Below are 26,971 nucleotides of genomic sequence, written 5' to 3' on the forward strand. Positions count from 1 at the left end.
ATTGAAAGTGTAGAACGGACTACGCTTTGTCTGTTGTTTGCTTGTTTTTTTTTTTTATCTCCCCTTTATCTAAGCATTTACATATAGAAGATACACCAAAATCTTCAAGAAGAAAGGTTTTACAGTATTTCACCTGCCACAGCAATCACAATGCTATAGGCTTCTTGAAGACAGAAGAATGTCTTCTTTCACATTCCAGGACAATGTCATCTTTATATTCCAGGGTTTATCACAATACATGGTAACTGTTCATTAAAAATTAGTTAAAATAATGGGGCGCCTGGGTGGCTCAGTGGGTTAAAGCCTCTGCCTTCAGCTCAGGTCATGATCCCAGGGTCCTGGGATTGAGCCCCGCGTCGGGCTCTCTGCTTGGCAGGGAGCCTGCTTCCCCCTGTCTCTCTCTTTCTGCCTGCCTCTATTTGTGATCTCTGTCTGTCCAATAAATAAATAAAATCTTTAAAAAAATTAGTCAAAATAAGACAGTGAACAAAAACATCAGTAGGTATGATCTACTTTGAGAAAACCTGACATTTGTTTCATATACTTTAATATCAACTTACAATCAACTTTGTAGAATCCTACCTACTGCAGAAAATTAGGTCTGTCTGTAGCAGATTTAAAATAAAAGAACATATACACTGCTTTTTTTTCAATGGAGTTTAAGCCATAATTTTAGAAACAAACAGTTTTCCTATTTGTTGAAGGACAGGTTTCTCCTGATTTTGCATCTTTTTGCAAACATCCTTTCTTTTGTCAAATGAATGCATGCTGCTAACAAAGCCAAGAGCTATTTAAGATCCAGTGCAACAGAGACACGTTCCTAGAACCTTAGGAAAACATTGTGCTGAGCTCTTGCAAAATACTATTCTAGTTCTTGAGCTTAAACTAAACAGGAGAGATCTGCAGTCAACACTGAAGAGGGGCCTTAAGGCACTGAGAAAGAAAAATGACTCGGTTAGCAGCTTCACATAATACCATCAACTTCCTCAATGTAGCCCAAATTGGAACCTACAGATCAATTAAGTGGCTTGGATTTTGGTGGGCGTTTTGATGTTGCTTCTGTCCTTTTGTTGGTCAACCCCTCAGAGCCATGGACTTTGATTCCACATATCAAATTGAGGCTGTCTCTAATGTATTTACCAATTCTGAATTTAGACATCCAAGTTGGTGTGCAGTTCTCTGTTTAAGGGGCACCCGCACAAGACATACACGGAGCCAGAATGATTCCATTGTAAAAGCCACGCTCATCTTTTTTGAAGCCTAGTCGGTGATGATAAACACTTAGCCAAGCTTCTTTAGACAGTGTTCCATTTATTACCTTCATTAATAACAATAATGGACACGAATCTGTCGAGGCTAAAGGAAGAATTGCCCTACACGATGTAAACAGACTACTGTGAACGTTTGACTACATTCCTTGTTGGATTTGAGATTAAGCAGAAATTTAAGTTATTACTTATATTACTCATTACATTCGTGTTTTTTCCTATTAGTGTTCCCAAGGCCTTGCCAAGGTGTCTTTCAGAATTATAATTCTCCTCCTCCCTTAAATTTTGTTGAGGGTAAGAGTACACTGACTGGTAAAGAGAGAAATATATTTTCACTGTCCCACTTCTCCTCCAGCCCTCAGTCCTCTCCAGGCCTTCACACAGGCTTCTGCATTGATTCCATCTGGTTTTGGGGCTTCTTGAATCTCCCACTCCAGTCCATCACACAGTAATCCCCCTAAAGCACATGAGACCAGCCATATCCCTACTCAAAAAAATAAAATAAATAAAAAAATAAATGTCTGTGGCTGTCAAAAGAAGTACAGGTTTGCCTGACATGCAAGGTTATTTATAATTTGGCTTTGCTCTGTCTTCCCAGCTTTGTCTCACTTACGCATCTAACCCCACTGAACTTGATCACTAATTATGCTCACACTTTTCCCTTCTTTCCATGCTTTTGGTCATGCAGCTCTCTTGGCTCTGGAGAACCTGGTCACCAGTTTCCATATGTATGATGCTAACTCCAAGCTAGAAGTAATTTCTCCTTGATTTTCAAATCCCAATGCATTTGGCTGGAGTAACTCCCAAGCTCTCATTTCTTTTTCATCTTTGGCATTATATTTATTTCCACAATAGTATAATCTTGCTCTCCTCCCCTTCTTTAGACTTTAAACTCTTTGAGATTTAGAAGACAAGTCAGACATTTCAATATTCTATATAATTTCAGCCACAAAGCCTGTACATAATAGATACCTAGTAACTGTGAATGAACGAACAAATGAATGAATGAATGAATGAATGAAAATGATCTCTTCTATATCATGCTATTTTCCCTCTTCAATAATATGACAGGAACATGAACCTTGTAAGCTGTTGAATTATCTAACCCAAAATGTGGGCTCTGAAGATCAGAGTGAGTCTATATGCAACAGCTGACGTGTCAAAACACATTAAAAATAAGAATGCAAAAATAACCAGGTGTAATCTAAGCTGAGTATTTTCTTCCGGCACCTCTTCCCCTACCATTCAATTTAGAATTGTGTTCTATAATTATCATATCTGCTTAAAGGTCTTATTTTCTGCTGATTCTTAACTAGATAAAATACATACAGCTTTCAGAGATTGAAAATATTAGTACAAGGAATGAACTAATGTTTTTGTTTTAATTTATTAAGTACAATAAAGGCACCTTACTTGACAAAGTAATTTTTTATCAAGCATTAAGCACTAGGAAATGTTTAATCATCAATTTGAGACTCATAATTCTGATTATACTTAGAAACTGGAAAGAAAATAAAGAGTATGGTCTGGAAGTTGGTTAACAGGATAAGACCATTCAGATCCCTGGCCATTCATTCAGGACCTTCTATCAGCAATATATTGTGCTGGAGTCTGTCAGTGATACAAAGAAGAATAAGACATGTTCCACCCTGCCCTCAAGAAATTTTGACAAGCCGAAACTGGGTTAAAAGTATCAGGACTGATAAAACCAAATGCTCAGAGCTGGGATTCATGCTTCAGAAGAAGGCTTTCACAGTAATGTGGGATGTGGCATGTAAGTTAAGAGTAAATCAGGCCCTGCCATGGAAGAGGCAACTGTCAGGGGCTCTGAAGGGTCAACTGCCTACCAAACTCCGTTGAACTCACAATCAGTTTTTTTTTTTTTTTCTCATTTTGTTCCCATTACTTACATGCTCAGTGCTACTATTTTAATTCAATTTGGCATAATTTCTCACTGGATTAAATTAATAGGTTTCTAAAAAATCCCCATCTTCTAATTCCCTGCCCCACCACCCTTCACACTGCTGTTTATAGCAACTTCTTTTAGAAATACAAATTTCCTACCAAAAATCTAGAAATCACTCCCACAACATTCAGGGTTAAATGAAAGTATTCAACTCCTACCATGATCTGACTCTATTTCTCCAGCTACTTCCCCCATTAATCCCAAACCTGGCATTAAGCTCCAGCCACACCATATATCTCACCAAAGGGACTGTTTCCCTTGCCACCGTGCCTTTTCATAGGTTGTCTTCATCCTGCAATGCCGTCCCACTCCACTGCCCAATATGACTATCTTCCAGTTGTGTTTCAAGGCTCACTTGACTCCACTGATTAGAAAATCTAGTAGCTTCCCACTGTCCTCTTTACATTTTTATACTTAAGTGGTCTGGCTCTTCTACTTGCCCAAGTAGACAAGGCTTAATCAGTGGCCAGAATTCTCTGTTCTAAAATGAAGACTTCAGTGTGTACTTGTTAGGTCCATTTTCCCCATGAATCAACTACCCCTACCATGCCCAAATACACCCAATACGTTCCAACTTCATAGCCTTGCTATTCTGCAGTAGCCAATACGCTGTTCCTGAGCCTAGTTTCCTCCCAATTCAATGACTGCCAAGAAATTTCTCTTCTCCAGAGCACTCACTCACTTATAGCCAACACCACAACACCACAACAGTTGTTCTTTCCTTTAAATACTAAAGGAACTCCAGGGTGTTTTGTTTTGTTTTTAGCCCTGAAAACCAGGAACGAATGATGGTTCTCTGGCCAAAAAGTGTTGCTACCCTAAAAATCTGCTAGTGGCACGAGAAATGTAGCCTTGAACGAAGTAAGTATGCAAAAGGTGTATTCACAGGAATGACAGGAGCAAGACAGAGGGAAGAGAGGTGACCTAGAGTGGAAATAAAGCAAGCCCATCGGCAGAGGAAAAGTGGATCATGTGGATGCACAAGTAAGATGATCTGCCAACACCTACGTGCACTTAGAATAAATGAAAACTCTCACAACGACCCATTTAGATCTGCACACCGTGACTCTATCTAAACCCAATCTCAGCTTTTAGCCCTCTTATTAGCTTCAGGCGCTCTGATGACCATTAGCCCTCAGATGTGCCAAGCCCCTTCCCCACACAGGGCCATTTGCACTTGATAGCACCTCTGCAAAGAATGAACAGATGCTTCATCTCTGGATCCTCCCCTCCCCCATTGAGATCACAGTCCAAAAGGTCAGCTTCTCTGTAAAGCTGTCACTAATCATCCCATTTAAATAACCTACCTCCTACTTCATTATTTATTACATCACTCCACTTTCATCCCTTTAGCATTTGCCACAGGCTAAAAATATTTTGCTTCTTTATTTTCTGCCTTCTTCCCAAGATAGAGACCTTTTTCTCTCACTCACTGTAGTATCTCCAGCACTTTGTGCCTGGTATACAGTAGGAATTCAATATTAGCAGGTGAACAAAAAAAATGAATGAATAAATAAATGAAGAATCAGAGAGGAAACCGAGCAATAACATATAACAAGCTTCATGTTTCTAAAATCTTGATTGGAACTTCTGTTTCTGTCAACTCATATGGATATTGGGAGCCCACAACCAAGTTGTTAATGCCAATTAATTTGGTCCCCAAATCTTTGGAATCCCGCAGGCCTATTGGATTGGCCAAGTACAAAGAGCGTATGGTTGTTGGATGAAAAAAGGATGGTTCTTGGGCAAAAGCACACTTCAGATGGTATGGTATGTCCCGTCTCTGCAGACCCCAGTCATGATATCCATCAGGGCAAGCCCAGACCTTGGGCAGAGGAACACAGAAAGGCTGAATTTGTTGTTGTTGTTGTTTTCATGAGGCTAGGCAGAAATCTCTGTTAGATTTTAGTTGAAAAAAAAAAAATGAAATCCTTGACTTGATGTGTCTATTGCATACATTAATTCCAACTGTAGATGAGATGTTCTTCAGGCTAAAGTCTAGAAGAGTGTGGCAGAATAGTGGGATCACATATGCCAGTTGTCCCCTTGCTTTCTGACTGATTGTGATGGTTTGCAAATATCCCCACATTCTCTGACAATCCTTTTCTAAAAGATGGCGTCTAATGGTCTACCAGCCCTTGAACAGGGTCTGGTATTGACTTCTGACGAATAGAATGTGACGCAGGTTGATGTTATGCGACCTTTAAGTATTCCACCTGATCTCTCTCAAATGTCTCGCTCTGTGACATTTCTTGCTATGGCCACCATAGCAGGAGCATCTAAGACAAATCCTGGAAAAGGACCATAAGGAGAAAAACTGAGGCCTCCTGGCAACACATGAGTGAGGCACCTTTCTTTCTTCTTTCATTCAGTTTTTTAAATTTTCCAGAATCACCTAGCTAAGCCACTCCCAAAAGAAACCCCCTGCCCCCACAGAAACGGGGAGATCCATTGTTTTTTTTAAGCCTCTACACTTTGAGGTGATCTTTACACAGTAATACTTGGACTGGTTGCCTTTGAAAACTGTTTGGTTTTGTTGTTATTGTTATTGTTTTGCCTGTAACACCTTTCTTTCCACTGGAGCAGACCCAATACCAAGGACCTCTGTACAGGTATCTTAGGAAACGAGACATGGAGGGACATCACTGAATGATGGAACTAAGCTGTCTACCGTCTGAGATATGAGCAAAGACCAAACTAAGATTAAGCGGGACAAAATATGAGACAGACAACCTGTTATCACCTGAAAGTCCACAACAGAAATAACTCAAAGAGTAAAAATCTCTCACTCCAGTGTTCTGTTCATTTTGAGATAGGTCTGCTCTTTCTGACCCACATGGGTCAGAAAATTTAATGATTTGAAGTCCTATATAAGCTTCTTGTATCCCTTGGAAATTAATCCCCACTCCCACTAGTAAAGGCAGAAACTGCATTATAGAGAGTAATAAATTCTAATGACCCCTCAGGGAATATGTTTTCTCTTCTCAGAACTTTGCTTCCCAATACCAAGCCCTTGTGAATAGTGAATATGATTTCTTTGCATTCCTATATTCACTCCAGCTGAGATGGAGTCATGAACGTGGAGAAAACTCTTTTTATTAAAGCTATATAAGGCACTTTGTAAGTGATTCATTCCCAGAAAACTGAGAGTTGACCATGACCATTCTATACTTTAGTTCAAAGCAAGTTTTATGCATTTAAAAATAGATACGTCCCCAAACTCAATTTTTTTTAAGAGTTAATTATTCAGAGTTCTATTTGGTCAATGATGAGTCACTAGAAAATAATCAGGAGTTGTAGGTCTAGCCATAATTTAGAAGGGAAATGGTCATGTCATTTCTCTGGGTCTCAGAATGCTGCTCTGTAAAAAAGATACAAAGAGAGAAAGAAGAAAAGAAGGAAAGATAGGAGGAAGGGAGGAAGGCAGGCAAGGAGGGAGGAAAAAGGAGTATAATCCAATGATGTTTGATACCCTTTCCAACACTATCTGTTTATATGTTCAGAAATATTATTAAATTTTCGAATAAGATCCTTTACTCGGTTTCTTCAGATGAGAATTGCACCAGATTTTTAGTCTCCTCTGAACAATGAAATGACTGTATTTTCTACCCTACAATGTTTAAAAGAGTAAGTAATAAAGATCTGCAAAATGTATACTCTATATCCACCTAACTATAGTTTCATAGTTTATATTGTCACTATTTCTAAATAAGAAACTACCTAATACCTGTGTTTTATGTTAGCAAGAAGAATTTAAGTTATAAAAACCTCTAAAGTACTTTGTGATCATTGAATTTTGTAATTTCATAATTCAATGACTTCCTTTGTTTTCTACATTGTACTCTATATTCAGAGAAGGGTGATTATTTTTCTTGTTAAATTAAAACTTCAGTGTGGAGACATCTGTTTTCTGGAACAAATAACACTAAAGTTGAATCAGTAACCAGGTTATGCATATTAATAACCATTTAGGCCAATCCCACTTAAATTCTTTGCTAATCTACAAGAATCATTTTTAAACTTGTATTTCCCACTTGAAGCAAAGGAAAGCAAGAATGCTAACACAATTCTATAGTTTCCAATCACTAAAGACTGTGAATACCAAAAAATACAAAAGGTGCGATTTCTTGTGTTATTTAATTATATACTAATAATGGGTAGAAAATTATGTGTAGATTATAGGAATCAAAAGCAATATAGAAAAATCAACTGCATTTTCTGTATCAGTAATCAACACATAAAATGAAATTTCAAAAAAATTTATATTTGCATTAAACAGAAAATAGTTGAGGAGATGTTTTTAAGTGTGTAAAATGTTTACACTGAAAACTATAGAATGTTGCTGACAGAGCTTGAAAAAAATCATAAATAAATAAATAGAGGATGTTCATGGACTGGAAGACTCAGTACTGTGAAGAAATTAAATAAATCTCCCCAAATTGATATATAGATTAAATTTAATCCCATTCAATATCTCAACAAGCTTTCTGTGTAGAAATTGACAAGCTGATTCTGAAATTTATATTGAAATGCAAAGGATTTAGAACAGCCCAGGCAATACCGAGGAAGAAGAACAAAGCTGAAGAGCTTGCATTACCTGATCTCAAGACTTCCTTCCATAGTGCTAAAAGAATCAATTCAATGTGGTACTAGCATAAACAAAAAAAAAAAAAAAAGAAAGAAAAGAAAAAAAAAAAAAAAGAAAGAAATCAACGGACCACAATAGCTTGGTTATAAAGAGACTCATGTGCAATCAATAGATTTTCAATAACTGTGCCAAGATCACTCAAGGAGGAAAAGGAAATATTTTAACAAATTTTCTGTAAGAACTTGGTAAATGCATGAAAACAAAAATGTATTTCAACCCCTATCTCATACCACACACAGAAGTTAGTATGAGATACATCATAATCCTAGATATGAGAGCAAAACCTATGAAATTTGTAGACAAAAACATGTAATACCATCTTTGATCTTGAGTGCAGGCAAAGCTTTTTCAGATCTGACACAAAAAGCCATGATCATAAAAGGGAAAAAAAGATTAATCAGTCTTTTATAATTTAGTAATGTCTGTTCACCAGACATTTAAGGAAATGAATAGCCAAATTGCAAATTAGGAGAAAATATTTTTAATGAATATATCTTACAAAGGATGTGAATTGAAAATATATGAAGAGCTCCTACCTATTACTCAATAATAAAAAGACAAACAACCAACACTTTTTTAAAGTAGTCAAAACACATGAATAGACAGACACCTCACAAAGGAAGATATAAAATGACCAATAAGGACATTAAAAGTGTTCAACATTGGGGAGTCAAGATGGCAGAGAAGTAGCAGGCTGAGACTACTTCAGGTAGTGGGAGATCAGCTAGATAGCTTATCTAAAGATTGCAAACACCTACAAATCCAACGGGAGATGGAAGAGAAGAACAGCAATTCTAGAAACAGAAAATCAACCACTTTCTGAAAGGTAGGACTGGCGGAGAAGTGAATCCAAAGCTATGGGAAGATAGACCGCGGGGGGAGGGGCCGGCTCCCGGCAAGCAGCGGAGCCACGGAGCACAAAATCAGGACTTTTAAAGGTCTGTTCCGCTGAGGGACATCGCTCCAGAGGCTAAACCGGGGTGAAGCCTACGCGGGGTCAGCGTGGCCTCAGGTCCTGCAGGGTCACAGAAGGATCGGGGGTGGCTGAGTGTCACAGAGCTTACAGGTTATTAGAACGGGGAAGCCGGCTACAGAGACAGAGCTGAGGAGTGAGCTCTCAGCTCGGGGTTACCTTGAACCGGTCGCAGGCTCGGTGAGCTCGGAGCGCGGCCAGAGGCCAGGGTGACGGGAGTAATTGGGCGCTGTTCTCTGAGGGCGCACTGAGGAGTGGGGCCCTGGGCTCTCGGCTCCTCCGGGCCGGAGACTGGGAGGCCGCCATCTTCATTCCCGTCCTCCGGAACTCTACGGAAAGCGCTCAGGGAACAAAAGCTCCCGAAAGCAAACCCGAGTGGATTACTCAGCCCGGCCCCTGGTAAGGGCGGTGCAACTCCGCCTGGGGCAAAGACACTTGAGAATCACTACAACAGGCCCCTGCCCCGGAAGATCAACAAGAAACACAGCCAGGACCAAGTTCACCTACCAAGGAGTGCAGTTTCAATACCAAGGAGAACAGCAGAATTCCAGAGGAGGAGAAAGCAAAGCACGGAACTCATGGCTTTCTCCCCATGATTCTTTAGCCTTGCAGTTAATTTAATTTTTTTTTTCTTTTTCAATTTTTTTTTCTCTTCTGCTGCTAAATTTTTTTAACTTTTACCTTTTTATTTTTTAACGTTTTTTAACTAGTTTACCTAATATATATATATATATATATTTTTCCTTTTTATATATTTTCTTTATTGGTTTTCTTTTTTAATTGTTTCTTTTTTATTTCTTTCTGAACCTTTTTATCCCCTTTCTCCCCCCTCAAGATTTGGGATCTCTTCTGATTTGGCTAAAGCAAATTTTCCTGGGGTTGTTGCCACACTTTTAGTATTTTACTTGCTCCTTCATATACTCTTATCTGGACAAAATGACAAGGCGGAAAAATTCACCACAAAAAAAAGAACAAGAGGCAGTACCAAAGGCTAGGGACCTAATCAATACAGACATTGGTAATATGTCAGATCTAGAGTTCAGAATGACGATTCTCAAGGTTCTAGCCGGGCTTGAAAAAGGCATGGAAGATATTAGAGAAACCCTCTCGGGAGATATAAAAGCCCTTTCTGGAGAAATAAAAGAACTAAAATCTATCCAAGTTGAAATCAAAAAAGCTATTAATGAGGTGCAATCAAAAATGGAGGCTCTCACTTCTAGGATAAATGAGGCAGAAGAAAGAATTAGTGATATAGAAGACCAAATGACAGAGAATAAAGAAGCTGAGCAAAAGAGGGACAAACAGCTGCTGGACCACGAGGGGAGAATTCGAGAGATAAGTGACACCATAAGACGAAACAACATTAGAATAATTGGGATTCCAGAAGAAGAAGAAAGAGAGAGGGGAGCAGAAGGTATATTGGAGAGAATTATTGGAGAGAATTTCCCCAATATGGCAAAGGGAACAAGCATCAAAATCCAGGAGGTTCAGAGAACCCCCTTCAAAATCAATAAGAATAAGTCCACACCCCGTAACCTAATAGTAAAATTTACAAGTCTTAGTGACAAAGAGAAAATCCTGAAAGCAGCCCGGGAAAAGAAGTCTGTAACATACAATGGTAAAAATATTAGATTGGCAGCAGACTCATCCACAGAGACCTGGTAGGCCAGAAAGGGCTGGCATGATATATTCAGAGCACTAAACGAGAAAAACATGCAGCCAAGAATACTATATCCAGCTAGGCTATCATTGAAAATAGAAGGAGAGATTAAAAGCTTCCAGGACAAACAAAAACTAAAATAATTTGCAAACAACAAGCCAGCTCTACAGGAAATATTGAAAGAGGTCCTCTAAGCAAAGAGAGACCCTAAAAGTAGTAGATCAGAAAGGAACAGAAACAATATACAGTAACAGTCACCTTACAGGCAATACAATGGCACTAAATTCATATCTCTCAATAGTTACCCTGAATGTTAATGGGCTAAATGCCCCAATCAAAAGACACAGGGTATCAGAATGGATAAAAAAACAAAACCCATCTATATGTTGCCTACAAGAAACTCATTTTAAACCCGAAGACACCTCCAGATTTAAAGTGAGGGGGTGGAAAAGAATTTACCATGCTAATGGACATCAGAAGAAAGCAGGAGTGGCAATCCTTATATCAGATCAATTAGATTTTAAGCCAAAGACTATAATAAGAGATGAGGAAGGACACTATATCATACTCAAAGGATCTGTCCAACAAGAAGATCTAACAATTTTAAGTATCTATGCCCCTAACGTGGGAGCAGCCAACTATATAAAGCAATTAATAAGAAAATCAAAGAAACACGTCAACAATCATACAATAAGAGTAGGGGACTTTAACACTCCCCTCACTGAAATGGACAGATCATCCAAGCAAAAGATCAACAAGGAAATAAAGGCCTTAAATGACACACTGGACCAGATGGACATCACAGATATATTCAGAACATTTCATCCCAAAGCAACAGAATACACATTCTTCTCTTGTGCACATGGAACATTCTCCAGAATAGATCACATCCTCGGTCCTAAATCAGGTCTCAACTGGTATCAAAAGATTGGGATCATTCCCTGCATATTTTCAGACCGCAATGCTCTGAAGCTAGAACTCAATCACAAGAGGAAATTTGGTAAGAACCCAAATACATGTAGACTAAACAGCATCCGTCTAAAGAATGAATGGGTCAACCAGGAAATTAAAGATGAATTGAAAAAATCCATGGAAACAAATTATAATGAAAACACAATGGTTCAAAATCTGTGGGACACAACAAAGGCAGTCCTGAGAGGAAAATATATACCGGTACAAGCCTTTCTCATGAAACAAGAAAGGTCTCAGGTACACAACCTAACCCTACACCTAAAGGAGCTGGAGAAAGAACAAGAAAGAAACCCTAAACCCAGCAGGAGAAGAGAAATCATAAAGATCAGAGCAGAAATCAATGAAATAGAAACCAAAAAAACAATAGAACAAATCAATGCAACTAGCAGCTGGTTCTTTGAAAGAATTAATAAGATTGATAAACCCCTGGCCAGACTTATCAAAAAGAAAAGAGAAAGGACCCAAATCAATAAAATCATGCATGAAAGAGGAGAGATCACAACTAACACCAAAGAAATACAGACAATTATAAGAACATACTATGAGCAACTCTACGCCAACAAATTTGACAATCTGGAAGAAATGGATGCATTCCTAGAGACATATAAACTACCACAACTGAACCAGCAAGAAATAGAAAGCCTGAACAGACCCATAACCAGTAAGGAGATTGAAACAGTCATCAAAAATCTCCAAAGAAACAAAAGCCCAGGGCCAGACAGCTTCCTGGGGGAATTCTACCAAACATTTAAAGAAGAACTAATTCCTATTCTCCTGAAACTGTTCCAAAAAATAGAAATGGAAGGAAAACTTCCAAACTCATTTTATGAGGCCAGCATCACCTTGATCCCAAAACCAGACAAGGATCCTATCAAAAAAGAGAACTACAGACCAATATCCTTGATGAACACAGATGCAAAAATTCTCACCAAAATACTAGCCAATAGGATTAAAAGGATTATTCACCACGACCAAGTGGGATTTATTCCAGGGCTGCAAGGTTGGTTCAACATCCACAAATCAATCAATGTGATACAACACATTAATAAAAGAAAGAACAAGAACCATATGATACCCTCAATAGATGCTGAAAAAGCATTTGACAAAGTACAGCATCCCTTCCTGATCAAAACTCTTCAAAGTGTAGGGATAGAGGGCACATACCTCAATATTATCAAAGCCATCTATGAAAAACCCACCACAAATATCATTCTCAATGGAGAAAAACTGAAAGCTTTTCCGCTAAGGTCAGGAACACAGCAGGGATGTCCGTTATCACCACTGCTATTCAACATAGTACTAGAAGTCCTAGCCTCAGCAATCAGACAACAAAAGGAAATTAAAGGCATCCAAATCGGCAAAGAAGAAGTCAAACTATCACTCTTCGCAGATGATATGATACTATATGTGGAAAACCCAAAAGACTCCACTCCAAAACTGCTAGAACTGGTACAGGAATTCAGTAAAGTGTCAGGATATAAAATCAATGCACAGAAATCAGTTGCATTTCTCTACACCAACAACAAGACAGAAGAAAGAGAAATTAAGGAGTCAATCCCATTTACAATTGCACCCAAAACTATAAGATATCTAGGAATAAACCTAACCAAAGAGACTAAGAATCTATACACAGAAAACTATAAAGTACTCATGAAAGAAATTGAGGAAGACACAAAGAAATGGAAAAATGTTCCATGCTCCTGGATTGGAAGAATAAATATTGTGAAAATGTCTATGCTAAAGCAATCTACACATTTAATGCAATTCCTATCATAGTACCATCCATTTTTTTCAAAGAAATGGAACAAATAATCCTAAAATTTATATGGAACCAGAAAAGACCACGAATAGCCAAAGGAATATTGAAAAAGAAAGCCAAAGTTGGTGGCATCACAATTCCAGACTTCACGCTCTATTACAAAGCTGTCATCATCAAGACAGCATGGTACTGGCACAAAAACAGACACCTAGATCAATGGAACAGAATAGAGAGCCCAGAAATAGACCCTCAACTCTATGGTCAACTAATCTTCGACAAAGCGGGAAAGAATGTCCAATGGAAAAAAGACAGCCTCTTCAATAAATGGTGTTGGGAAAATTGGACAGCCACATGCAGAAAAATGAAATTGGATCATTTCCTTACACCACACACGAAAATAGACTCAAAATGGATGAAGGACCTCAATGTGAGAAAGGAATCCATCCAAATCCTTGAGGAGAACACAGGCAGCAACCTCTTTGACCTCAGCCGCAGCAACATCTTCCTAGGAACATCGCCAAAGGCAAGGGAAGCAAGGGCAAAAATGAACTATTGGGATTTTATCAAGATCAAAAGCTTTTGCACAGCAAAGGAAATAGTTAACAAAACCAAAAGACAACTGACAGAATGGGAGAAGATATTTGCAAATGACATATTAGATAAAGGGCTAGTGTCCAAAATCTATAAAGAACTTAGCAAACTCAACACCCAAAGAACAAATAATCCAATCAAGAAATGGGCAGAAGACATGAACAGACATTTCTGCAAAGAAGACATCCAGATGGCCAACAGTCACATGAAAAAGTGCTCCATATCACTCGGCATCAGGGAAATACAAATCAAAACCACAATGAGATATCACCTCACACCAGTCAGAATGGCTAAAATTAACAAGTCAGGAAATGACAGATGCTGGCGAGGATGCGGAGAAAGGGGAACCCTCCTACACTGTTGGTGGGAATGCAAGCTGGTGCAACCACTCTGGAAAACAGCATGGAGGTTCCTCAAAATGTTGAAAATAGAACTACCCTATGACCCAGCAATTGCACTGCTGGGTATTTACCCTAAAGATACAAACGTAGTGATCCGAAGGGGCACGTGCACCCAAATGTTTATAGCAGCAATGTCTACAATAGCCAAACTATGGAAAGAACCTAGATGTCCATCAACAGACGAATGGATAAAGAAGAGGTGGTATATATACACAATGGAATACTATGCAGCCATCAAAAGAAATGAAATCTTGCCATTTGCGACAACGTGGATGGAACTAGAGGGTATCATGCTTAGCGAAATAAGCCAATCGGAGAAAGACAACTATCATATGATCTCCCTGATATGAGGGAGAGGAGATGCAACATGGGGGTTAAAGGGGTAGGAGAAGAGTAAATGAAACAAGATGGGATTGGGAGGGAGACAAACCATAAGTGACTCTTAATCTCACAAAACAAACTGAGGGTTGATGGGGGGAGGGGGTTTGGGGGGGTGGGGTTATGGACATTGGGGAGGGTATGTGCTATATTGAGTGCTGTGAAGTGTGTAAACTTGGCGATTCACAGACCTGTACCCCTGGGGATAAAAATATATTATAGGTTTATAAAAAATAAAATTAAAAAAAAAGTGTTTGACATTATTAGTAAACTTGGAAATGCAAATTAAAGCCATAATGAAATACTTTTCTACACCCACTAGAATGGCTAATATTTTGAAAACTGAAAAAACAAATATTGGTGAAAATGTGGAATTTGTGCTGCTTTGGGGAATGAAAAAGGATGCAGCTACTTTAGAAAATATGTTGACCATTCCTTACATAGTGAAAAATACTCCCAACTTTATGACCCAGCAATTCTACTCCAAGATATTCACCAACATAAGTGCAACATATGTCGGCCAAAAAAAAAAAAAGAACGTTCATGAAAGCTTTATTCAAAATAGCGTGCGCACACACGCACACACACACAAAATTGAGAGGAGAATAGAAAAATTGTGGAAATTTATATAGCAGAATATTACTCAGCAATAAAAAGCAAGGGGCTACTCCGCTTTATATGCAAGAAATGGATACATTTCAAAAACAATATGCTATGTAAGAGAAGACAGACACACAGACACAAAATACACGCCTGCTCCATTTATATGAGACTTAAAAATAGGCAAAACTAATCTAGGTGAAAAAACAGGGAGAGTGGGTCCCTGGAATGGGAAGTTGGATGAACTGGGAAGGGGCATGTGGGAGAGTTCTCAGGATAGATAAATTATATCTTAATAGGTGTGTGGTTTATACAGGGGTTTGTATTGTTGAAATCCCCTGAACTATATAACACTTAATGTATGCATTTCACAAGATGTAAAACAGACATCATTTTTAAAAATCAGAAGAAAAAATAATAATTTATTGTAAAAATCATATGGCCAATATCTTTTTGGAAAGTAAAAATGATTATCCTGTTAAGAATGTAGGCTTTCAGGTGATTTTTAAAAAACTTTTTCTTCTTCTATCTACTCGGCAATAACTGAGTACCTACTATGCATCTGTCATTATCCTAGGCATTTTGAACACATCAATGAGCAAAACGGACATCAATGTCTGTTTCAATCAATCTATAACAGTAGGGAAGAAGACAGAAAAAGCAGGAAAACTGTAATAAGTAAGTAAGCGGTATAGTGCTTAAAAAGCTGAGAAGTTCTGTCTCCCTCCTGATCCCATCTAACCTTAAGAAACTCTTAATCTCACAAAACAAACTGAGGGTTTCTGGGGGGAGGCAGGTAGGGAGAGGGTGGTTGGGTTATGGACACTGGGGAAGGTATGTGCTATGGTGAGTGCTCTGACGTGTGTAAACCTGGCGATTCACAGACCTGCACCCCTGGGGCTAATAATACATTGTATGTTAATAATAAAAATAAATAAATAAATAAAATGAATTTTAAAAAACTGAGAAGTTCTATGAAAGAGAAAATCTGAAATGTTGCCATATTGTGCTCTAGCTGCATGACATGAGTTTTTAAAAAGTTCTGGATATACCTATATTCACTAATTAGTAGTTTTGTCCTTAGTCATTGATTGATAATGCATTAGAAGCATTCCAGAAATAGGGGTATGTGTGTGTGCATGTGCATGCTGGTTTATCGTCATTGCTGTATTCCTCAAGTTTTTGTAATATTTAATGCCTGAATAAACATATATCAAAATGTCACTTGGGGTGGGTGAAAAGGTTGGTTTCAAGGACATGGTGTTCGAAGCTAATCGCATCTCATGTGCTACTGAGTCATAGTCACATTGAGTTATCAAGTCAAAGAGCAGCCTTTTTTGTCTTCTGTATAAAAGACAAGCTGCTCAGATGTTACAGAATTCAGACGCCCAAGTCATTAACTGTGGTTGTACATAAAAGATGCAACACTGATAATTCAAAACAGACAAGAAGAATGTGCTCTAGAAATAATTCTTCTACAAGTCATAATATCTGGCACAAAACATAAATAAAGCCCTATTTTTCTCCTTCAGTGCCCTGCCGTGAAGGAATCACTGAGCCAACTTGTTATCTGCCAGTAACAGCAAGTTTCGGGAAGGCCTTCAGCTATGGAGAGACTCTGTATTTTTTTTAACAAGACATAGACAGAGAATACAAGAAATCCCCGAAGAAAAAGCAATAGCACCAACAATTCAAAAGGCTCTGAGATGAAATTAGCCAATATTCTGTCATATGAAGCCCTGTGTTGTTTTTCTATAGCTAAAAACAAACTCGGAATAAAGTGTTTTTAATGTCTGTTCTTATTTGTTGTTCTTAATGATGTATCTTGGAAAAATCCATCTCTAATCAAGCTCTATAGAAGTACTAATGGACCTCCAATCCTAAATCTGTACAGTATTAGATCATTCTTTTATGATAACATGTTTATTTGCCAGCTTATGATTCCCCGTCTCTTTGCCTGTACATACATGATTCTGCTCACATGGAAGGCTCGCTGAAATGCTACCCACATTTCTAGTTCCCATTCAAACCCCCTTCCTGGGTGAAGGCTCCTTCAACCAACAAAACTAGAGGTTTCCCCACCCCTTCAGCTCACCCAGCTGATCTTAAGTCCCACTTATCTGGTCTAGAATTATACCAGCGCATTTCCTGACTACAATGAAACCTCTTGGAGGCATAGCCCAGTTAGGGGAAGAAGTGTAGGCTCCACACAGACCCCAGTTTAAACTCAGATTGCATTCTCAAAATTCTCAAAATTGAATTGCAAATTTTGTTATTAGCGCTATTATGAATAATGATCCTTGGCCAGCCCATAAAAACTCACCTAACCCATGTAACACTTGAGGTAGAGTACTCATAGCACCCTTCACAAAATAATTTTCCTGAGAACGTGTATTTTCTCAGAAAAAAAGTATTTTATGTGATTCTGTTCTACTTACACACTGCCAACATGAGTTGATCAAAAATGTTTAGGTGATCAAAAAATGTTTAAATGGTTGTTGGTGATGAAAGACCCTATCAAATCTCATTAATTGGTATATGTCTTCCTAAGGAATCCATGAGAATGATCCTCCCCTAGGGTTCCCAAGTCTCTACTCAGCAGCTTCTGTGAAACCCCATATGAATTTCAAATGCTGCATGTTTTCCATCACTTGAGAAAACATCTGGCAGGGTGCGGTAAGGAAGCTGGGTATTGACCATATGCTGGAACCATCTTACCTCAGCATCCTAGATACTTCTATTAAAGGGACTTGGGTTTGTTTTAAGTTATTAATTAGACTCAACATGCTGCGTTCATTTGGGCTGGATTCATAAAGGCACAAAAGTTTTAATAAGATAATGTTATTTGGCCCTTGTAGCATCTCCTCTCATACCCCTCATTTACAAAAGCATTCATGAGCCAAGGCATTTAAAGATAAAGAAGAGGTACGCCTGGGTGGTTCAGTCAGTTAAGCATTTGACTCTTAATTTCCCCTCAGGTCATGATCTCAGCGTTGTAAGATACAGCCCCGTGTCAGGCTCCACTCGGGCACAGAGCTTGCTTGAGATTCTCTCTCTCTCCATCACCCTCTGCCCCTCCCCTCTCCTTCTTTTTTTTAAAAAAAGGGGGGTTAAAGCAGAAGGAAGGTATCTGGATCATATATATGGGTGGCTTCAATCTGAAAAATAGTCAATAAAAATATGGAAATAACAAAGAGTTTGAAATGAAGGAGATTATAAAAATTAAGCTAGTTTACTGCTCATTTCCTTTCCCTTCTATTCCTTTTAGATGAGCCTAGATTTTTCCTTAGTAATCAATGCAATCTGTGAAAACACAATCTTTCTCTGAAAGCCCGGTTCTGAGGCAGACATTAAGAGTTTCTCTTACCTCTTAGTTCCCCCATATCCAGAGTTGTCCCAAGTTGTTCTAATAAAGCAACTCTTGCTGCATTCTTTTTGTGTTTCTTGCCATCGTAATGTTGCTGGGCCATGAGAGGATTGTTAAACCAGGCTGCACAGAGCCCACAGTATCTGTCCGAATCTCTTCTTTGATAGGGAGATGAGACCACTGGAGCAGTGTCCACCCGTGGAGGTTTAAGTGAGTTCAGGGGTGTTGCTGTGAAGGAAAACAACCAGAGAGAGCCACAGGACAGGTTAGTCCATTACTACTAAGTATACTCAGTCCATTACTAAGTATACTTCTCTTCAATATCTGAAGATGGAAGAGTCTCAAGTTCATTCTAGAGCTCGAAATCCAGAGCTTAATGAAAGCAGGAAAATGATCTTCGCCAGCCTTCATTTCTGAAGCTGGGATACCACTGAAAATTCCTGATTTATTGAGATCAGATTTCTCACGTTGTTATGCTTAAATCTGATAGTTTAGGGGACCATCCCTTAGGAAAAAATGAAAGATTTTCAAAAATAAACTCTTGGAGGTAAGAGAAGGATCCACCAATCAAGTTGCAGCCAAAGCTTGAAGTAAACATTGAGCACTAATGGCCTGAAAGATTCTGAATGAATGAATGAATGAATGAGACATTTGTATGTTATAACTGGAAATAACCAAAAAATAAAGGATTTGCCCAAGTGACAGAAGCAGATCTTTCATGTACAAGAATTGTACCAGTCGACAAAATCATGCTAATTTTATTGTCAGTTTCTTCTGTTTACTGTGATAGGTTATTTTCAACTCATACCTGCTAAAATTGATGTTGAAAGTACAATATTGTTTTAAAAGACCAAAAGACAAACAGTGTAGAGCAGATGTTGCTTATCTAAACCGAAAAGGCATAATAACACTATTTTAAGATTGCTCAGCCCCAGCTATTAATTTAACACATTCCATTGTGAGCTTTCAGTTATTTTTGGCCCGGAGGCAAAAAAAGAACTTAACTCGAAGGAGTTTACTAACAGAAAGTAAAAATAACTTCCTTTTGCATTATAAGATACAATTTGCTTTCATCCTCACAGTAACTACGACTTGGATTACTGTTCTACATCTCACACGATGGACTTCCGAGATGCCAAATCATTCCCCGGATGATGACATATCTAGTTGCGGTCAAGGCAGGACTCCAAACCAAATCCTTAACTTCCAAGGCCCATGTTCCTTATAATACCTCTCAAGACTCTTTTTATACTTCTTAATAAGCAATTTTATAATAAGCAATTTTATCTATTTTTCTAGACCTCATCATCTTTGTTCCACATAGGATTTAATTTTGGAAAAAGGTTCTAATCCAAATATTTTACAAAAGAAAAAGCAATTTAAATTCTCATATGGCCCATTAGTCATAATGCAATATAGCAGTACTTTCTGCTACATAGGAGTGCAGTTGGCAAACCATGAATATTAGGGTCATTCCAAGGAAAAGCCGAAATCTGGAACCTCAATAACAAGTAAACACTTAATCAACTCCCCAAGCTTTCAAATCAGTTTAACGTGGGCTTTTTTTTTTCTCTCAGATTAAATAATAGATGTACAAATAAATACTTGCTAAATAACATTTTGAGTCAAGAAATGACTAGTACTGTGGCAATACCTTGAAAAAGTATTTTCTTCTCTTTCCAGAGATTTTATCAAATAGAGAAGTTTTAGCTAGCTTAGATGAAACTAAATGATATTATTTCTATTGGGACTTAGAGAAATGGTACGGTCTCTTAAAAGCCTCATTGCCAGATTCAGTCATATATCACCATGTGAAAATAAAGCCCCAAAGTGGGTCACACCACCCCAGCAGCCACCCAGTATCATCTGTTATGACTTAGAAATGCTAATAAAAGCTACACAGTTGACCTGTATGTAAAAGGACTTCTACCCACTTTTCTGAAGAAAATTGGATCTTGCTTCCGAAGTTTCCTGCAGCCTTATCAATTTCTGAGGATTTATATCTATCTATTGTTTTTTTATGGCAATGGAAAACATATCAAATGCCTGCCATCAGAATGAATGTTGCCTCTTGAAGCATAACTTCCTTTTCTCTAATCTGGGCCCTAACAAACCATCTGAGTCAATTTTGTCTATTGATATCTTACACACCACTTTTGGCAGGGAGGATGCACAACAGAATATCCATCAAATAAGATAATCTTATCTTTCACACAAGAAACTAGGTTCATGATGTATCTGTATTATAGCTTCTTCTCCTTAATACAGCTACAAAGTTTAATTTTTCTTAAGCTCCTATTTCCAACGGTAACCAATCTCATTAACCAAATCTCAATAATTGAACCAATCTCGATAAAAACCAAACCTGGTTTTTATTTCCTAAAAAGGCCAACAAAGGCAGCAACGTGAGGGAGTGGAAACCACCTTGACTCAAAGTCAGAAATCAAGGTTGGGGGGCGCCTGGGTGGCTCAGTGGGTTAAGCCTCTGCCTTCAGCTCAGGTCATGATCTCAGGGTCCTGGGATTGAGCCCCACATCGGGCTCTCTGCTCAGCAGGGAGCCTGCCCCCCCCCCTTGCCTCTCTGCCTACTTGTGATCTCTGTCTGTTAAATAAATAAATAAAACCTTTAAAAAAAAAAGAAATCAAGGTTGGGTTGGATTCCATCAGCCACTGAGCTGTGTGATCTTTGGCAAATCTCTGATGTCTCTGGTTTTCACAAGGTTAAAATTCAGGGTCACCATTTCTTTAAAGTGCATAGTGTGAGGTTGGAACAAATTATAGAAACTCTCTCTCTCTCTCTTTTATGGCTTTGACTGGATGTCAAACTGTGAGGTTATATGGGAAGAGAGCAATTTCCAGAAAATAATGTTAAATCTGTGTGTAAGCCTGGATCATAACCTGGTAGTTCTTTGGCAAAAGTATATTATTCTAATAAAATGAATACAAAGTAGGGTAAAGATTATTGTTTGGTTTGAAAACACATCTTGGACAAAGCAGTTTAACTGATGTATGGTTCATTATTATCTAAATTTCATGGTTTATGTTTTTATTTTCATTGAAAAAATATTTAGTTAAATATTGACTTTACGTCCTCTCTGTACAACTTAAAACCAAGAGTTCATTCATCAGAACCAGTAGTTTTCAACCTTGGGGAAACATTAGACTCAGGAGGAACTTTAAAAATCTCCATGTCCAGACTATCCCCAGGCCAATTCTGTTCAGTTACATTAGACTCTTGGGGTAAGAGCATCAGGATGCTTTAATGCCCTCCTCCCACACCACCTGGTCCATGTTTCCAAAATACAGCCAATGTTGAGAAGCTCTGATACAAATATTGCCAGACTTTGTTTGAATATGACTATACAATAGTCTTCCTAGATCTTTGCATAAAAGAAAATTACATACTATATCCCACAGCAACAGAGCCAGTTATTTTGTAGGCAGTAACAGAAATGCCACATCTTTATCTATGGAACAGAAGGAAATAATAATCATTTGGCATTTTTTAAAACCCTGATCAATTTCTCTGTATCTCCAAGATATAAAGGTTTCTCCAAAATAGCAGCTAATGTTCTATATTAATATTATAAAAGTTAAATAACAATTCTGATCCCTGGTCCCAAGCAGAAAGTCATATGCACATTGAACTGCTAAGGCACTGTACTGCCTACCTTTGACCGGCACCATCCCCAGCCTGGTCTACCATCTCTCTCCTCCCAGCTGAACACCTGTCCTGCAGGGTGCTGTTCAGTCCCATCTGCTCTGTGAGGCCTTGACAACCCAAACAAGAAGTAGTTCTCCCTCTAAACTCAAAGCACTTTACTAACTAACTGAACCACTCATTTGACATTTCTTAAGCAGCGCCTTATAATCTTGGTTGCCTACACCCCTGTGTGTGTGCGTATGTGTGCATGTATGAGGGAAATTAGATCATAATACTCACACTTCAATACTTGATATTCTGGTGTGTGCTGTCTTCTCTAATACATGTCCATAATCCCTTGTTTCAATGTAGAAAAAAATTAAAAAACACTAAAATTCAAATTTTTCTTCATGATTCATTTTTTATTAAAACCTGACCTGAATTCAGAAGAGGCTATATATAGTTGTAATAGAAATATATATATATATATATATATATCATATATATTATATCTTATATAGAAGATATATATTTCTTATATAGAAATATATATATATCATATATATTATATCTTATATAAATACCATATATATTTATATATAATTATATATGAATATAAATTTATAAATTAAATAAAAATAAGTAAATAAATGTGAATAAAATATATGATATATAGTAAGATATATATAATCACTTAATGTAAACACACATACATTTTGCAATAGAATTTACTGATGTCCCTAAACATGGAGTGCTTAGATCTGTTGAAACATAATATATGGTATCTGTACCCAGTTACATATCTAAAATCCTAAAATTTCTGATTCTCAAGACACATTCAGCCCCCAGTATTTTGATCAGAAGATCATGGATCTGGAGCCAATTCAGAGTAACTAAAATAAGCCTAAGTTGTTCTAATACTCGAGACAATAGAAACAAGTCAGTCTCTAAAACTTGATTTCTAAGAATCCCCTGACATGGAATCATTTTCAATATCCCTTTTATGTCTTGCATAATGTTTGTCAAGAAGCAAGTTCTCAACTGTTGGCTAAGTTGTCTTGAGTAATAGTTTAAAATAATATGCATCTCTGTCCTATATTTGTTTCTTCCTGGTAGAATAACCTCAGTTGATCTAAGGACAAAAATATTTTCAGAGCACCCGGTGTGGGCCTCTCTCAGAACACTCCCTCACTCTGGAACGTAACACTGTGTACAACCAGACTCTCCATGACTCAGCACGTTGCATGACATCACTCACATAATGTATATATCCCATGCCTTTCTAAATGAATGGATGGATGGATGCTCTTTGCAACAGAAGGAAATAAAGTACCAGCCACCCAGAGTTTTCTTGTTTCTTCTAAATTGTGTCATTCAGGGCTTGAGTACTAGTCAATATAAACACAAATACTAGCAACCCAGTGACCAGATTCTGGGTAGAGGTATGTGTGGTGGAGGGGAGGAAGACTAAACTGTGGAAAGGCGACATATCAAAATGTAGACACTCATCCCAGTCTCCCTGTCTTGTGAATTCAGCTGGATATACCGAAAGTCAGTATTATCCCAAACTTCTATTTGCTGGGACGGCCTATTTCTAGGCATTTTTTAGACAGTTCAAAATGCACATCATTCTGGAAATTCTACTTTCAAACAGGAAGCTATTTACTCTGTTTGTTTAGCACAGCATCTAAACTCCGCACTCCAAGCTTCTGGCTCAGTACCAACCATCCCTGTTTGCCTGGAATCGAGAAGGTTAGCAAGACATGGGAATTTCAGTGCTAAAACAGGGAGAAGCCGAGGCAAATTGGAATGAGTTGGCCATCCTAGATTCTGGGGTCACACCTGATTATCACACTGGAGAAAGGGATTAGTAAAAATTTTGGAAATAACTGCCTGGGACACTAGAGCAGGTCTTCTTTCAATAAACCAGACAGGATCTAGCAACAGACCTCAAAGCTTTACTGGTCAGATCACCACATGGATGTTCTTAGCCAGAGAAGGGGATAACACAGTTGGCAGGCAGTAGTATTCTCACCTGCCTGTCTGCCCTCTGGACCATGGCCTCAAAGTGCCTTTCAACCCCAAAACGTGCAACTTCCACTGACATTCCCTACTCCCCCACCCCAATCTCTCCTCTCCCTCCTCCCTTGTCCTTTTCTTTCTTCCTCTTCCACTTCCTGATGTTTTCTAGGCTTTAGGATTACAAAAAATTAGTCCATCCTCACAAAGGACTTACGAAAATAGTTCTAGGAATTTACTTCTTTTAAAATATGTGGCTTTCTCACCTAAGATGTTCTTATCCGTAATAACTTAATTCTTCAAGTTTGTATGATACTGTGCAGTTTATTCCATTCTGTCTGTTCCTTGTATTTTCTTCTTTATATTGTCCCCAAACCCTGTTTGACCAACGAGGCAGCTTGAAGCTCAGGGAGAGAAGTCAACTGTCATGGGGTCCCATAATTAATAAACAGTAAAGACAATGGCAAAGATCAGATCTTTTGACACAAAGACCAAGCACCATATATATATATTTTTTAAAGATTTTATTTATTTATTTGACAGATCACAAGGAGGCTGAGAGGCAGGCAGAGAGAGAGAGAGGAGGAAGCAGGCTCCCTGCTAAGCAGAGAGCCCGATGTGGGGCTCGATCCCAGGACCCTGGGATCATGACCTGAGCCGAAGGCAGAGGCTTTAACCCACTGAGCCACCCAGGCGCCCCAAGCACCATATTTTAATGCCAACTAGCTTCTTGTAATGCGGAGGAAGTGATAGGCCAGATAAACAAAAAGATTAACTATAGAGTCAGAACACATTTCCCAGGCTTCAACATCTGTTCTCAGTGGGGATTATTTGGAAATATGCATTTTCTCTAAAACAATTTGTCCAATTTCCAGTCCCTAATGATTAACAGCCTTTCATTTTTCTCTTTTTTCCTACCCTAAATCAAATTAATGACAGTAGGAATCCTTTAGCAAGTATCACTGTTTGTTTTTTTGTTTGTTTGTTTTTTTTTTCCAAATGCTGTTGACAACTAAATTTGGCTGGGCCATTCAACGCCTGGATGAGGAGACAGCTGTCAGTGTGGATGGACAGCTCAGTCTTCCAGGCTCTTCTGTAGCTAAATGCCTCAACTCGATGTAAACTGAAAGGTCAAGGCTCAAAATGTACATTTTCTTTGTATCTTTAGCAGAGGACAGGGCCTCTTGTGTAAATGAAAGATGCTCTACAAACATGTGATGGGTAAAGGAAGAAAAGGACTAGTACATTTTAATTAATATCAACTTCATGGATTTTCACGTTTTCATAAATGGCTTATGATAGCTACATTTTAAATCTTGAATGATTTCATTAGACTTCACAGGGTTAAAAACAAGTTAGATGATCATATGTGGATATAGATGAAGTAAATTATGGGCATCTATACCCTGAAACACCATAAAGCAACTGAAAACACATTTTAGAAAAAAAAAAACATATTCAGTGATCTGCAGAAATGCTCAGGATATAATGTAAACTAAACTGTGTTTATATGTAGAGTGCAAACCTAATTACTTATTATTAGATTATACACACCCACCTATTTAAACTATATAAAGACCAGAAGGCTACAAATCAAACTCTTAGCAAAAGTTACTTCATAGTTGTGGATTATGGTGATTTGTTTTTTACTAGAGGATATACACTCCTTGATGCAGAGGGAAAATATTTTTATTTTACAACTTACCTATAGGCTACATTTCATGCTAACTTGTTTTGGAGCAAAGTGGAGGAAACACTGCTTAAGGAACGTGTGACGCCACAACTAGGTCTTAAATTAAATCGCAGAAGATTTTACTTGCAGTGATTTATTTATTAATTTATTGTTGATTTGGGAGAAAATGGGCTGGGAGAAAACTGGGTCTGTCAGAATATGATGTAAACACCCAGCTTCTCCTATTTCTCCAAAAGATACAGGGAAAAGCTGTTTTCCCATTGTATGGCAGACCCCAAAATCACTCTCGTTATTTAGATAAAATGAAGTAACACTCTTCCTTCTCATATGTTTGGAAGTGAGTTCCAGTATCCAAGACTGCAAAATAGAAAAATCCATGTGCTATCTCTTTTTATACCGTGAAGGAAATTAAAGAACCCTGTAAAATATTTCATGTTCCAAAATACATGCCATTAAACACTTCCTGAGAACAAACAAAGGCAAGGATGACTTAACAGAACCATCATTCCAATTCAATTTTGTATCAAAACTCTAATTATAATCAGCCTATTAACAGGAACTGCTTCCTCACCCACACTACATTCATATATCATCAGTCTTCATTAATATAGTATTCATAGATCATTGATTTTCATTAATATAGAATAATCCCCTCTAGTTTCAGTCACTGATTAGGTTCTAAATATCTTAAGTATGCCTGTTTCCTGCAGAATCCTGATCTTTGAAAATGAGCCATTAAACAGAACTTTAGAGGAGACGAAAGTCCTTTTATAATTTTCTCATGTTGTTTGACCAAAGAATCCTAAAGCTGCGATACTCCGTGTTCTTCCATGGGGTGAAAATAGAGGATATAGAATGTAGGTTTCATGATGACAAGAGCTTGATCTATTTTGTCCTCTGATGTATCCCAGGCCTCTAGAACCAGGCCTGGCACACAGTTAAATAAACCCTTGTTGAATGAGGGGAACAGTTGATTCGCCATAAAGCTATCTGTGTAAGAGAAGGAATTCTGCTTTAGGAAATTCTGCTAGTA

The 26,971-nt window shown here is 38.1% G+C and overlaps 1 protein-coding gene across 3 annotated transcripts in view; it reads right to left on the reverse strand.

Annotated features, from left to right (window-relative positions):
- Positions 1-26,971, reverse strand: part of ZMAT4 (zinc finger matrin-type 4) — a 382,200-nt gene that overhangs the window by 142,559 nt on the left and 212,670 nt on the right. For all 3 annotated transcript variants that reach the window (XM_032838006.1, XM_032838005.1, XM_032838007.1), the window contains exon 5: positions 18,584-18,811. In XM_032838006.1, coding sequence (XP_032693897.1) covers positions 18,584-18,811 — 228 coding nt within the window. The remainder of the gene's footprint in view (positions 1-18,583; positions 18,812-26,971) is intronic.

Source organism: Lontra canadensis, unplaced genomic scaffold (assembly GCF_010015895.1).
Source record: "Lontra canadensis isolate GAN:19392208 unplaced genomic scaffold, GSC_riverotter_1.0 scaffold101, whole genome shotgun sequence".
Taxonomy (NCBI): domain Eukaryota; kingdom Metazoa; phylum Chordata; class Mammalia; order Carnivora; family Mustelidae; genus Lontra; species Lontra canadensis.